Genomic DNA, 14,909 nt, shown 5'->3' with positions numbered 1-14,909 from the left:
ATATGGTATAAAACAGCAGTTAAGGCACTGTGAGAGTTTCTCAGTGTGCCGAATACTAAAACTGGATACACTGTCAGGCACTTTGGATAAAACAGTACATCCAGACATAGTCTTATTGTGTAGATTACAGCTACATAATCGCATTTACAAAATAAGGCACTTTCATGTTTTAGATCAAGACGTGTGCAGCATACATGGTGTGAAGGATGAGGGATTTTTCTTAGTTAAACAAAATAAAAAGATCTGACAAATTTTGATTTTGCTGCAGGGTGTCCCTTTTACGTGTTTCACAAACCAGAAGACATTCACATTAATACTGACATGGTCGAGCAACAAAACATCTGGAAATGGCATGGCTGAAAGGCAACAACATGGCAAACATTTAATAGCCTAGTGTGTGGCCCCCTGAAAACATCTGACCTGGGTTGAATTACTGTTGCAAATTACTTCAATTACATCTCGACTCAGCTTCCCCAGCACAGTCAAGTCAACTGTACACGTCGCCCATCTTGAGCTCCACACGCACAACACACAGAAAGCATTTAAAGTAACTAAGTTGACCCAGGCCAGCAAAACATACAGCGCTTCCTTCTCCGGAATTTTACTCTTCTCTAGCTTTCCAGTTTTGGAGGATAAATAAAATTGTGAATGGCATATTCCAGTTGCCAAATTTCATTCAGTGCTGAGAAAAGTTTAACTCTTTGAGAGCTCCTTCTTGTCCAGCGAATTCCAGAAGACTCTCCACACACACATAACAAGTTGCAGACGAACAGGCGGAGACAGTGGAAACAGAAGGCTAGATGTGGTGGGAATAGAAAACCCCAACAAGCATGAAAGTCAGATGCTTAAAGCGTAATGTACATAATGTACTGAGGAGGATGTAGATTGAGACCCATAAAAAATAGGCCCATGTCTGGCACTGAAGCATGGCGAGAAGGGAGACAGACTCAAGTTGTTCTCCTGTCCTGCTTTGTTTGGGGATGTTTTGGAAAGTAGGAAACTCAGACGCGCATCAAAAAAGCATAAACGAATAGTTGCTAGTCTGGTAAAGGTAAGTAGTATTCCATTTTGGACCATAGAATCCAGTTGTTTATAGATTCTTACAAATAAAATTTAAAAAGAATCCTTAGATTTGATCATCCATTTACGAGCAAGATTTTTTCAGAGGACAAATGCTTCTATCTCAGCCTCTAACTCAGTCTTCATCGGGTCGGAGGCATTGGGGGTGCAGGTCATCAATTGTGGGCTTTGTTGTTGGTGTTTGTAGAGGGTGGTGGATGGTCACAGTGGGGTGTTTAGTAGTAACTACCCAGGTGGGACGGCACATGGGTGTTCGGGTGGCGGGGAACATTTGGGTTGGGGTAGATGCCTCCAGTTGGCGAGCTCCAGTATGGAGCGGTGGGTCCAAAGAAGTTGGAGGAGGTGACGGGCATGGATGGAGGATGTGGGGATACAAAGTTGACCTTCTGCTGGTGGGTGTGGTAGGAAGGCACATAGGCTAGGTCCGAGGGGTACTTATACATGGAGGACTCGGTGGGGTGCGGCTGCAGTGCCTGAGCGATGCCGTGGAAGTCGAACTTGTAGGCGTAGCGCTTGCCGTGCACCTTGGTCATGATGTTTTTGTCATAGTAGTAGCGCAGCGCACGGCTCAGCTTGTCGTAGTTCATGTTGGGCTTGCTCTTGCGCTCGCCCCAGCGCCGCGCCACCTCGTCCGGGTCAGTCATCTTGAACTCGCCGTTGGTGCCCTCCCAGGTGATGCAGCCAGCGTTGGCGCTGTCGGACAGGAGCTCCAGGAGGAACTGCCACAGTTGGATCTGACCTGAACCTGATGGTGGACACATACACAAACAGTGCTTAACGATGCAACCTCATCCAAGAGTGTCGTCATTCACCGTTCACAGCTCGACAACTCATTATCTATTCAGCCTGCATGAAAGGACATTTTTGAGGTACTTCCACAAAAACTGCCTATTCACAGCAGATGCATCGTAAAGACCACAGCGTGTTCAAAATCGTACCTGGATTGGCTAGGCGACTACTGGTGGGACCCAGAATCTGGTAAGGATCTGCGGACAAAAGGAAATTATTGTTGGTCTCCAAGCTGATTACCTTGGTGATATAACAATATGTAACCCACACTAAATAATATGTAAGACTGAAGACAAAATAAACATTTCACTGAGCTGCTGCTGATATAATACTAATTCAAAACAATCCTCTTTTGATTTTAATCACACGATATGCAAAACAATGACAAAACAAAAGAGCATTATGTGGTAAAGTCTTGTATTAGTGTGCTTGGATTATTGTGCTCCTCTAAATAATTAACTGTCCGGGAAAACCAATTACACATGCTAATAGATGTGTTGCTGAGTGGTAAGAAAAAAACTACAAACACTAATAAACACTCAAAGCTTGTTGGTAGACTGTATTCCAAACAGTCCATTATATTATTAAATTGCTGGTGAACTATGTGTAAACAATTGTTTTAGCGGTTTCCTGACTTGTCTTGATATTTGCATGCTTACATAGACTGTTACATATTAAGCCTACCTACAACCAATTTATAACAATGCAACAGTGAAAGAAGCAAATGCAAAGAGCTCAGACAATACAATTCTCTTATAGAATAATCATTCTCGGCCATGTTTCGGCACAAAGGGCACAAACTGGCACAAAGTGAAGTTGGTTTTCATGCTGACACGTTAGCTTATACTACAAGTTCAAGAAAGACACCCGGTAAGCCGTTACCTGGCTGAGGTCTGGGCTGCTCAGTGGACTTGGTCACATTCTGAGTAACCACCGGTGAACCTGCACAGAGAGAAGCAATCAGTGAAGGATAATAGAGAGACACAGACATAACAAGTAGGGTGGCAACAGATAAGCAGGTTTCACATCTTGAATGCCAAAGTGAATAAGGCAGTTGTTGTTGGCTGGACTGACTTCTTTTGACTGACTGTTCCTGCTTTGACAACAGAAGCGGTTATCTTTAGGAGTGTGTCCTACTTGTCTAGACTCTGTAGATGTCTGAACTGCCTCTAGTGAAGTGGACTTCAAATAGCATTTTGAAAAAAAACGTGTTTTACAGTGTTGTTTTTTTAAAGTATTTTTTTGCCATTGCTAAAGCACAAAAATGGTACTTGTGGCAGTATAATTGAAACCACAAAGTTTCTAAAAAGCACCTTTTGCCGATAACTACACACAGTTATCTACATCAGACACATCATTCGAAACTAAAAGCCTGTGTGTGTTGTTTGCTAAACTCTGCCATTGAAACACCACAATCAATTATCAATCGCCTGCACCTGTGAAAATAGCTGTCACCAATTACATCACTTACAAAATCAGACCTTGAACACTAGAAACAGGATTCAGGTTTGCTCCTAAGTGTGGACAACAATAGAGGCCAATTTTGTAGAGAGACTTAATTAGAGGATTGTAATTGCAATACACCATATTTTGTTGACAGTAAAATAGCTACATTCCTGCCCTCTTCAGTTAAAGTAATGTTTCTGATACTGGGATGACTATTGATAATAAACACATTTAGATGTTTCTCTATTGCATTTGAGTTCATACTCTTCTTTAATTAGCATGCTAATTAATATGCCAACTACTAGTGTATTGTTCTTAACACATCAGTGTGCAGTTGGCATGCAGAAATAGTTAATTATTTCGTGTTCGTGTGTAGATGTGCAAAAATAACATTCTTAGAAGAGTTTCTATAGTTTTGAATGAAGTGTGTGCTTTTGTAAGAGATGCAGATGCTTTTTCTGTACGTTTTTTGATTTTTGTGTGTGGAGTTTATACAAAAAGGGCCCTTATTTCAGAAATTGTGGTTTAGCAATTGCAAAAAACTGTAACCTGCACAGTACCAGATGATACAATTGACATCAGGTGAAAAGCAGGGTCACGCCTCCCTTCAGTATGGTTACAGCCATGCAAACATACCAGTGTTGTCCAGTCAAATATACGTAATATTTGTTGTGTCCTCACCTTTGCCACTGTGCATGTTGTTTGACCATCCTGCCCGCCGTACAGCATCATATGAAGGGTCTGACAAAGAGAGAGGAGAGGAGACAAAGTTTACTTATTTAGAAACATATATATATATTTTTTCCATTTGGGAAAATGCTTTTTGTAAAGAGGGTGAGAAATGCATTCATTGTCTGTCGACCAGAATTCTGTGCATTTACAATCACGAAATGTTGCTGTGTGTATGAGACTAGAGTAAGTGTCTCATCTCATGTTCTATCACAGGAATGTGACGTTTACAACAAAAGAGGAGAGCCCAGTGCCAAATGGCATCAATAAATCTATCAAAACATGGTTCTAAAAGCTTTTCACAGGATATCTGGACATGGAAATGTGGTTTTTATTTGGATCACTGTGATGGTTTAAATGCAGAAGATGGCACAATCTTTAACAGACTACAGTTGGTTGAGCAGCTTGCAACACTCTGACCACAAATAAAAGGACTGATGCAAATGAACGTACAACAGAGACACACAACATAGACAAAACATGCGCATGATGTTCATCCTCACCCCTCTTCACGCACAAGCAGCTTTTATGAAACCTTGACAAACAGCCAAACTGGCCCAGTTTGCATGAGTTCTACCTGCTGTGTGTCTGCGCTTCAAACCAAACCGAGTGTGAAGCTGGACCGCTTCCAGTAACAATCAATCACTCTGACACAAACAGATAAAAAAGAGGATGTATTCTTCCCCTGGCAATGTCTCAAAAACACCCTGCTTCACTCACAGTGCACCTGGCCAGCACCCTTGATGGTTTGTATTATTGCGGGCTTAAACAGTTCAATCAGTTACCAGAATACAATATACAATATTGTGGCTTGATATACTTTACACTGTATTGTGTGCAGCATGCTTTTCACAGTGTTATCATGATCTGCAAATCTTTTTGTCAGCAGTTTCTTCCAGAGGGCGACGGATAGAGACAGCGGTGACGGTGGTTGTTGCTGGGATAAGCAAGCTGTTAGAAGATCAAGAGGCAATCCCATTTCCTATCAGTGTCGGCGGAATTTTGTGGTCGCAGGCTTATTGACAATCAAAGACGGCGGTTTCAATCCCTAAATCTTACAGTTTTTTTGCAATCGCTAAAACACAATTTCTGAAACGGAAGCCCTCTCTGTCGAAACGCTTCACGTAAAAACATATACACAAAATATCTTACATCTCTTGCCAAAGAAAATACTTAATTTGAAATATTCTAAAGGTTTATTCTCTGTTTTCCTGGTAAATTCACCAAAATGTAGCTTAAACATAAAACATGTTATTACTATTTAAACATAAAAATGACATCAAATTAAATAATTGTCATACAGTAGGGGACGTTTCATGGTGATATCTATTGGTGATTGATTTATTTTTTAACCATATTCACCTATACTGTCTCCTCTTAAGAGAAGATGACATGTATATAGTTACCGTGTTGTACTTTGAACAAAACACAGTATATTACCATTGCAGTCCTCTAACTTTACTCTCCCAAACTGCCATCTATGGTTGTGCACACCAAAGAACAAGCTGCAGCTGAATCCTGTTTCGAGTGATGTAATTGGTTACAGGTGTTTCACATGAGCACTCTGGGGGCAGGTGATTGATAATTGAGTGAGGTGTTTGAGAGGCATTGTTTAGCAAACAACACACAGGCTTTTAGTTTTGAATGATGTGTCCAATTTAGATAACAGTGTGCAGTTATTTGCAAAATGTGTCTTTTGAAATTTCAAACTGTGTAAAGCAGAAAATGGTTTAATTGGTCAATAGATGGGCTCATAGGCTTACATGAGTTGGTGGTTTCAATAAGCCACAAGTTACAGAGAAGGAGAAGCGCAAGACTCAACACTCCTGCCACAAAGCAGAAGAAAACCTGTGCAAATATGAGCATGGCGTGGCTCACAGCATTGTGTTTTAACACAATACGCATGACTAATTATCCACATGAATAGATAATTAGAATATGTTTGACATTCCAGAAGTGAGGGAGTGTGTTGATACTTTAAATGCATTCTGTGTCTGTATTTGAATGTGTAGGTGTTTGTTTGTTTGCCTTTTCAAATTATTCTCAACCGAGTTTTAATCAGTGGAGTCAATAACTCACATGATGATTATTCATCAATCACTGACAAAAAGAATAGCGTGTTCCCTATGGTATATAACCCCGGTCTATATAACAGTCCATAAATTTGATATAACTTTAAAGATGTCTTATTGTAAGAGTGGCATGCTTTTCAGCCTCTACGTGTCAGAGACAAATGAGAGTCTAACACATAAAGACTTTGTGTGCAATCTTGACTTAAACAACCTCATACAGCAACACCAGAGGACCATTCAGTGACATCAACCAATATTCATTATCAGCTTCCACCTCGTGAACGGCCATCCCTCAACACTGAACCATACTGCCCTCCTGTGGTTTGGGACAAATTGACATCTTAGTTTTCCTTAAAATAAACAACAAATAATAAAATACTCAAAATCAAACTCCTTATTTTTCCATTACCTCTCTGCAACCATAAAAACAATGTTTACCTGGTAACCTACTACGGGTTTCATTGTTTTACTCATTTCATAATCTACCAGACAAAAGGTGTCTTGTGCAACTTTCAAAGGACGTTTTGTTGCCTTGTTTTCCCTTTCCTCACGCGCACAATATCCACCAATCGCAAGACTGCTTGCTTGGGGACCTCTTGATCGTTTCACTAATTTGTAATTTCTCAACTTTTTTCAGCAAAGGCCCATTCCCGTCTGCAGATGACTACATGGGTTCTGGTCCCCGTAGCCTAAAAGAGTAGAAGTAAGACGGTACAAGTGATGGTCCAAAACCATACGGATGAATTAACTGAAGGATATGAGCTTGCAACGAAGCTAAAAAAAAAGTGAATGAATTAGAATATGATCAAAAGAATGAAAGGAGAGTGTAATAGAGAGAAAAGGGGAGAAAAGAGACAAATAACAAGTGGGCTGCCGTTGCTCAGCGGGGCTGTCAGGTTCAATCTGGTGTGGGCCGGCAGAATAGCCAAGGAGCAGTGACTGGGGGAGAGTCCTGGGAGACTTGCGTTTCCTGCCTGCCTCGCCTGCAGACAACCTCTCTTTGTTTTACTGGCCCTTTTTTCCCCTCTACTCACCGCCAGCCCCCCTCCATCCACTCTCCACCACCCCGAAAAAAAAACACAACGGGGCTACCTCCATACGTGAAGAGAGGAGGCTACAAACAGAGACGGTCACGGGGGAGAAGCAGAGACAAATGAAGCAGAGATGAGAAAGAAGGTGAGGGAGTCACAGAAAGAGACTTTATTGTGAGGCAGACATGAGGATGGAGACAGAGTGACTAAGGGCATAAAAAGGCTTGAAATAGAAAGAAGAGAAAAAAAAATAATAAAACAAGTCAGACGAAAACACAACTGGAATTTGAAAAGAAAACAAGCGCTGCACAGCCCAGCTGGAATGGGCTGGAGGAGATGCCCAGTAATATGGGCTCATCCACGTCTTGTAGATACCCATGGTGTTGTTGTTGTTGTTGGTAGCAAATTACAGTGAGTGAAATGTAGGGAAGTATAAGTGCAGAAGAAGGAATGAGCAGCACATGCAAAACATACAAAGGCCAAGTGGTCGGGGGTACTCGCAAAGGCAGACCTGAAAGTGCACAGAGCCGGCTCTTCCCCAACAACCTACCCACCCCCCCACCCCCTTCATTTTTCCAGGCCTCGCTCTGACTGCGACTTGAGCCAGTTTCCACTCTGGTCTGGGGTGTGGTGCACACTCCTGGGAGACTTCGACTGCAAGACACGTTAGTCAAAACAAGGCCCGAGCGCTAGACAGAGAGGCCAAGAGACAGAGAAAGACAGCGGGAGGCAAGAGACGGAGAGAGAGAGAGAACAACTGAGTAGAGAGGCTGAGATAGACAGAGAGACAGAGGAGAGGGAGGTAGAGTGTCTGATCCAGGGAGAGAGAGACCCAGACAGGGCAAACTTTTTTATACTGTAATACAGGTGCTTTAAAAAGCCATCTGTGTGACAGATGAGCCATAAGAGGAGGAGAAAGAAGTACAGGAGACAGAGAAGCAACGGAAAACAAAAAAAAATTGTTCAGAGCAACAGGGGACTGCAACACTGCTGCACATAAATAACATAATTATTGCATATGCAAGTTTGGTGCAATGTTGTTGTTAATATTTTTTTTTAAGAGAGAATTGCGTCTTTCATTTGATTTTTTCTTTATTTTCAAAATGCGAAGGGGAGCAATTGAAAGTCATAAATGTAGGACAGCTTGTACACATAATGCCGCACTTCCAGCTGTATTGCCACTTTTACTTGGCAAGAGATGAGAGAGATGCAGAGGAGAATATGAATGCCCACACTGCAAATTATGAAATTCCAAAAGTCCATAGCAGCACCTAAACAGAAGCTAAAAATGGAAGACTCATTGCAGAGAAACAACGCCGTATCATATGCAATCATTAACACAGAGATAATACCACAAACAAAACACATACCCACTGTAACACATGCTGCATTAAGACATGCAGGAACCCACCCACACACACATCCACAGACAAATACATAGACTTTAGATACACACACACACACACACATACTCACACACCCTTTCATAGCTGCAGCATTCCGTGTTTTATATGCTCTCTTTTATTCATAACATTGCATTTTACACCACAGAGTCTGGAGCAGATTAAGGGTGGTCTCCTGCTGCATGCTCGTGCTTACTCTACCCCAAAGAGCCTGTATGGTATTTGACTGTTCTTGAAGGGCAATATGAACTTGAACATCTGGCAATGCTGATCTGAGGAAATTTTGAGAAGGCTTATCCGTGGAGAAAGACTTATTTTATTGTTGAGTCACAATCCCCCGATCTCTAGGTTTTTTTCTTTATGTTATTTCACTATATCACTTAATTTTGCAGCACTTAGTGATATTCAAATCTGGTTCATCATGCACATAATTCCGAAACTAGGGCACTGTTTGTCAAAACTATTACACACTAAAAAAAAAAAATAAAAAAAAAATCTACCCCAAATTCCATAAACTTCATTAAAAAAAATAAAAAAATAAAAAAATATATATATATTTTTGCATCTTAACTTTACACACAAACAGAACATGTTTAGCTCTCTCCACATGTCAACTACACACTGATGTATTAAACACTATCTCGCATTTTAAACGTGTAGCATGCTGTTAAAATAGACTATTATAACTGAAAATGCAGTATATTGCCATTACAGTCATCCAATTCTCTCTCCAAAATAAGCCTCCATTGTTGTGCGCACCAGGCAGCAAACTGGAATCCTTTTGCTTGTGATTTCTAAGTAATCTAATTGGTTTCAGGTGTGGTCATTTGGTGATGGATAATTGAGTGTGGTATTTCAAGCATTAAACAACACAAAAATACTTAGTTTTGAATGACATGTCTAATGTAGATGACTGGGTGTAGTTATTTGCCAAAATGTGTGAATTTCAAACTTGTGTGAAGCAGACAGTGTGCATGTGGTTTAGCATACCTGCCAATTACATAGTCTACACTTAGTGGTTAATGGTTTCAATAATCAAGCCCGAAGTACCAGTTCTTGTGTATTTGCAATTGCAAAACATTGTTGTTGCTGAACTTTAGGATGAATGTAAATAACTTGAAACAAAGTGATCCATTTAAAATTGGACGGGTATCAATCTGATACGTTGGTCGTGTTCCCGAATTCTTGAAAAGTCACCCTGTAGGAGACACAGGCTTTCCCTCAGCTAGACGCTGTTCATTGGCTACGGGATCACAGGACACGAGAGGAGGCACAACCAGTGTTACAGGAGCCCATTATAGAAGTCACCTCTTGTGAAAGGGAAATGCTGTTGAAGGGAGTGACCGTGTATTCCTGCCAGTCCAAATACCTGGCACTGAGAACCAGGAAGACCGGGGTCGGGGGTGACTGAGCAGAATCTTATCTGGCCTGCCCATTGCTCTATTGGTATTGAAGCCTGGAGAGAACAAGTCCGCTGCCTGCTAACGCTCACCACTGGCGCAGATAGAGAGAGGCAGAGGGCATTCTCGGACACTTATCAGACTTAGTGTTTCCTCTCCTCCTGCCTCGATAGGGCCCCTCATCCTGTGAGCAAGGCTATCGCTGTTATTGCAGTCCTTTCTCCCGTCTCTGGTGGTGACACCATATAGCCGATGTAAAGGATGTGTAGTGGTTTTGTTTTTTTTTAACTGATACGCAGGGCAGCTTTCGCCTAGCTGGTGTTGTGTCAGCACAAAATAATGTTTGTAGAGTGAAAAGGCATCCGGAGGAAAGAGACACTCATCCAGTGCTGCTGTGGGCGTTGTTCTCAGAAACTCAGCTTGGCTTTTGAAAGAATTTCGCTGGTGTAACATTACCAACACTGCAACAGGTCTCATTTGGCTGCTGCATTTATACTTTACTGCAGGTTTGTAAATATAAATGCTGATTCGATGAGCGAACTGGATATTTTTGTCTTAGCTAAGACACCTGTGAAAAACATTCACCCAAGCAGTTCAACTTATAACACAAAGAAATCCATTTTAATGATGTTTTTTTTATGTTTACATTAACTACGGAAATATTATGCACTGTTAAAAAAAAAAAAACTCTCCATGACAAAAGTCAACATAAGGTGACCTATTCTTCCCGTTCGAAAGAGCGGTTAATATGTTGAAAATAGAAAGAATTAAACAAACATGAATAACATTTTTTAGTAAAGTTGAGTTCAAAACAAGTAAAATAACTTCAACTAATGTACAGATATTTTATTGATGAATAAAAACTGAATTAGTGGTATATTACTAGAACATTTTGTGAAAGTAATCTCATAAAAAAACAATGTAAGTAACACTTAGAGATGGCATTGAACACATTTCCCCCTGGGGATGAATAACATATATATCTATCCATCTATCTATTCTGTAGTGCAAAATGTGTAAAAGTGCAAAATGACAAGTGGTGAGTTAACACACAGACTTCTATACACTTCTTTCCACTCCAGTCTCGTCTAAAGCAGGCTCTTCTGCCATGTTTACCACACATGTACTTGCTTCCGCACCTGTCCTTGATGCCTGTCAAACAACCTTATTCACACTTCATACGCCCCTCTTCTCCCCCACAATCGTCACATTCACCGTCTGTTTTCGCCCATGCTGCTGCAGATTGAACTCATCAGCACACTCCTTTTGTCTTCTGGTTAAAACGCCTCTATTCTGACACGTCCCCTCTGAGCTATTATGCGTCACAGCGTTCAGGTAGCAGTTCTGAATGGCAGGGTCTGCTGCAGCAGCTTGGCCCTTGTTATTGAAACAACACAAAAGGTGCACCTGCACAGAGCTTTGGCAAACCGGTTACTGCATGTGCTTTGGATTTGTGTAAGTGGTCTGTATCATCAAGTGTGTGCGCTCTGTGTGTATCCATTTGTATCTGCTTGTCTGAAGCTGGCAGGTACTGTGAAGCAGTGTTTTTGTCATTCTTCTATTTAGGTAGTCAAACAATCTCACTGTGCTCCCCTGATATTACAGTTACATCAGCCCAAATACACACACACACAGATGGATATTAAGATAAAGCACAAAGGATGAAAAAAAAGATTGTGTCCCTACCCTCTTTGGCAACCAGACGTGGGGATGGGTCTGTGTGAGATGGCGTGTTGTAGGATAATGATGAGCTACCTGTAATGAAGTGAGACAAAAGAGAGCATAGTAAGACAAAACAATGTCTCATCCGCCCTGTACTACAGACAAATTACGACTAAAACTCCCATATCAAAAACTATATAAGAAATATACAATTTTTTATAAACTCTAACACAACATCATCAAGTGATTAAAGGTATACATTAAACAATATTTAAAAGCTTAAAGGTACTGTATAACAAAAGCCAGCAGGTGGCAGTAGTAGGCTCAGCTCAATCACTGACAAGCAGCACTATGGACCCATTTTCATTTCTTGAATTGTGTTCAAGTTTTGTCTTAAAAAATAATCTCAGAAATAAAGAAATTCATGATACATAAATCTAGTCCTAAATAAGCAAACCCAGCACACAGTCAGCCATTTAAATGTAGGACAAACCCCATTGCCTGTCAGCATTTTAACTGCAAAACCCGATTCCTGAATAATAAAGTCAGAGAGGCAAGAGTCTGCATATGGCCGCCTATTCATTTCACCTTATGGAGCAAAACTCTGCGCCGCATTCCTCCACTTATTCAGGCACCCTGAGCGGCACCAAAATGCTCTCTTAATTTTAGCTGCCCCCAGGCATAAATCAGCGAGTGGAAAAACAGAGCCAGAAATGCACAGTGAAAACACAAGAACAGCTACTGCATGGGGAGTGAAACGCTTTAGCAGCGAGACGGCTACGGAGAGCTGCTGTGTAAGGAAGATACATTTTTTGAATGCGCAAATCTGAAAAAGAACAAAAAAACTCCAAAAGCAAAAATAAATTTGTGATGTGCTTGAGATTCGAAGAAAGACCCGTTCCTAACTTGCTGTGCTACTAGCGGTGGGGTTAGGGGGATGAAGGGGCCCATGATGGCAGACTAGGGGTCTGTTTTTTTAGGGGGTGGCTGGGGGGGGGAAAGAGTGGGGTGCTCCACAAATGTATTCTAACCTCCCAACACTCCACCCCTCCCAATCTACCGACTCCACAGCACCCCCAAGGCTCTGGGTCTAGTTTAGAAACCTGGGGGCCTCAGAACAGGGGAGCCATTGTATGAGGCATGGGTCCCTGCACAGCAATCAAACGCAGCTCCCCGTACAAAAATAATTCCACACGCAGAGTGTATAAGCGCACGAGGGCAAGCGAGCCACCAAAAGCTTTGGAATGAGGGAGAAAGTGTAAGAGAAAGATGAACAGACGGCACAGAAAAATCAGAGGGAAAGGGGGAGGAGGGGAGGAGGGGGCTGTTAACCCTTTTCCTGCTGTGTGCCACATATGTGGCCTGACCCAGACAGGCAGCATTGCTGAGAAAACCTCAAATCATCCCACAGAGAAATTCAGGGCTGCTGTACGAGCGAGAGTGAGAGTTAGTGACGGAGTAGGGGAGAGTGAGTGAGAGGGGGAGAGAGAGAGGAGAGAGAGAAAGACCCCACAGCTGACAGTTTGGTGGAGGGAGTCTTGGCTGTGCTGCCTATTTATTTGGACGGCTTCTTCCTCACTCAGAAAACAAACATGTCCTGGTAATCTGACAGCACAGAGGGAGAACTGGCCAGTGTTCAGCCTTTAAGACCCTCACTCTCTCTTCCCCTCTCCAGTCACATCTGCTCAGAGTCTGTAAGATTACATAACATCCACAAACAATTTTCTTTTCTCTCCTTCCTATGACTGATGGCTCCTTCAAAAAGGGCCCCGTCTTCCAGTTTTTGCACGCCCATAATATTGAGATGTTTTGGGGCTTGTTCAGCATTGTGATTGACCTCCATCAGGCCCCTGCTGTTTATTCTGCGGAGCTATACGACACCGCTGCCTCAAACATGTGGTCTGAGATTTGTCAACAAACCGAGGGTCTCAGTCACCCAGTTTTGGGAATTTTGCTTCCTCGAGGCAGCCCACTGGGCTCCAGCCAACAGTAAGTCATCCTTTTAAGTTGCACCACTGGCCATCTTCATACCAGTCTTCCATAGTGCACGATAGATATTTGCAACAAGTCCATTTGTCATGGCCTCAACTGTTAAAAATGAATCGTTTGTTAGCAGTGTTGGGGAAGTTGCTTGAGTATTTATTTTATTTTACATTACTTTACTAATTACTCAAGTGGGAATATATTTGCCAAAGCAAAAACAACAGTCAAATCCAATATTTCCACAGACTACGTCCAGCTTTTTTGGAACAGCACCGCAAACTCAACCCCACTGGTGTCTTCTCTGCTGAATGTTGCGATGCATGAAGCAAAACAGGCAGAAAGGACAAACGCAGATTCAGACCGGCGGATACAAAGAAAATAGCCAAGAATCTAAAAACAGGCTCTAACAACAGGCAATAAGTTACAGGTGAACAAAACTCCACGCGAAGACAACGCAGACGTACTGACAAAAGACAATGGGAACACAGAGACTAAATACACAAGGATAACAAGATTACATAAGATAACGAGGTACAGGTGACAGCAGGGCTACAAACAAGAAACAAGAGGAGAGGACTTTCAAACTAAAATAGGAAACAAACTACGACAAAAAGCCCAGTACCAGGACTGTTACAAGTTGTGTGTGGTTAACTTTTCAAAAACATCACTGACTGAAATTCAAAGTTTTGCAGAATTGCCCCAAAATTGACATTCTTAACTGACGATTGGGTTGCAATCACAATTATAATACAACTCTGAGCAGCTAGCTTTAATTACAGCTGAGCTCATCTCAGTGTTTGCACAAATAGCAACTGCTTATTATCCACCGCAGCTTATGCTAATGTGATATGTACATACATTCCTGTTGTGCTAAGTGCCTGAACCCCAGCAGTCAAGAGAGCAGCCGCAGACTGCTCTGTAATGGTGGCTAACTGCAGACAGCTAACAGTAAAGGGCGCAGAGCCAGGCTGTTGAACCCCTGTGCACCAGTGATAATCTGCCAATAGAAGGAACTAATGCAAGGGGAGCTCAATAAAAATGTTGTGAGGGGAGAAATGGGAGAGAGAGAGAAAGAGAGAGAGAGAGAGAAAGAGAGAGAGAGAGAGAAAGAGAACGAGAGAGCGCTCTCCAGACCTCCTTTTTCCCTACTCAGCCTTCGAGCCCAGATGTTTATGGTCTGTATAAACTATTGAGGGCTTGAGAATGTCCCCCACTCTGGAGCGAGCAACAGCAGTGCAGAAGCCCAGACTTATCACTCTCTCTCTCACTCTCTCTCTCTCTCTCTCTCTCTCTCTCTCTCTCTCTCTCTCTCTC

General features: G+C 42.0%; 1 protein-coding gene across 4 annotated transcripts in view; it reads right to left on the bottom strand.

The window, feature by feature from the left end:
- Positions 1 to 321: 321 nt before the first annotated feature.
- fli1 (Fli-1 proto-oncogene, ETS transcription factor) overlaps positions 322 to 14,909 on the bottom strand; it is a 30,998-nt gene continuing 16,410 nt past the window's right edge. For all 4 annotated transcript variants that reach the window (XM_031860823.1, XM_031860824.1, XM_031860826.1 and 1 more), the window contains 5 exons: positions 11,637 to 11,705; positions 3,997 to 4,056; positions 2,752 to 2,811; positions 2,019 to 2,066; positions 322 to 1,825 (listed from right to left, as the gene is read on the bottom strand). In XM_031860823.1, the coding sequence (XP_031716683.1) occupies positions 1,296 to 1,825; positions 2,019 to 2,066; positions 2,752 to 2,811; positions 3,997 to 4,056; positions 11,637 to 11,705 (767 nt within the window). In that variant the 3' untranslated portion in view covers positions 322 to 1,295. The remainder of the gene's footprint in view (positions 1,826 to 2,018; positions 2,067 to 2,751; positions 2,812 to 3,996; positions 4,057 to 11,636; positions 11,706 to 14,909) is intronic.

The sequence above is a fragment of the Anarrhichthys ocellatus genome, unplaced genomic scaffold, assembly GCF_004355925.1.
Source record: "Anarrhichthys ocellatus isolate YVR2014 unplaced genomic scaffold, GSC_Weel_1.0 scaffold24, whole genome shotgun sequence".
In the NCBI taxonomy this organism is placed as follows: domain Eukaryota; kingdom Metazoa; phylum Chordata; class Actinopteri; order Perciformes; family Anarhichadidae; genus Anarrhichthys; species Anarrhichthys ocellatus.
The sequence above is the reverse complement of the archived record's forward strand: the minus strand, read 5'-3'. Positions and strand labels throughout refer to the sequence as shown.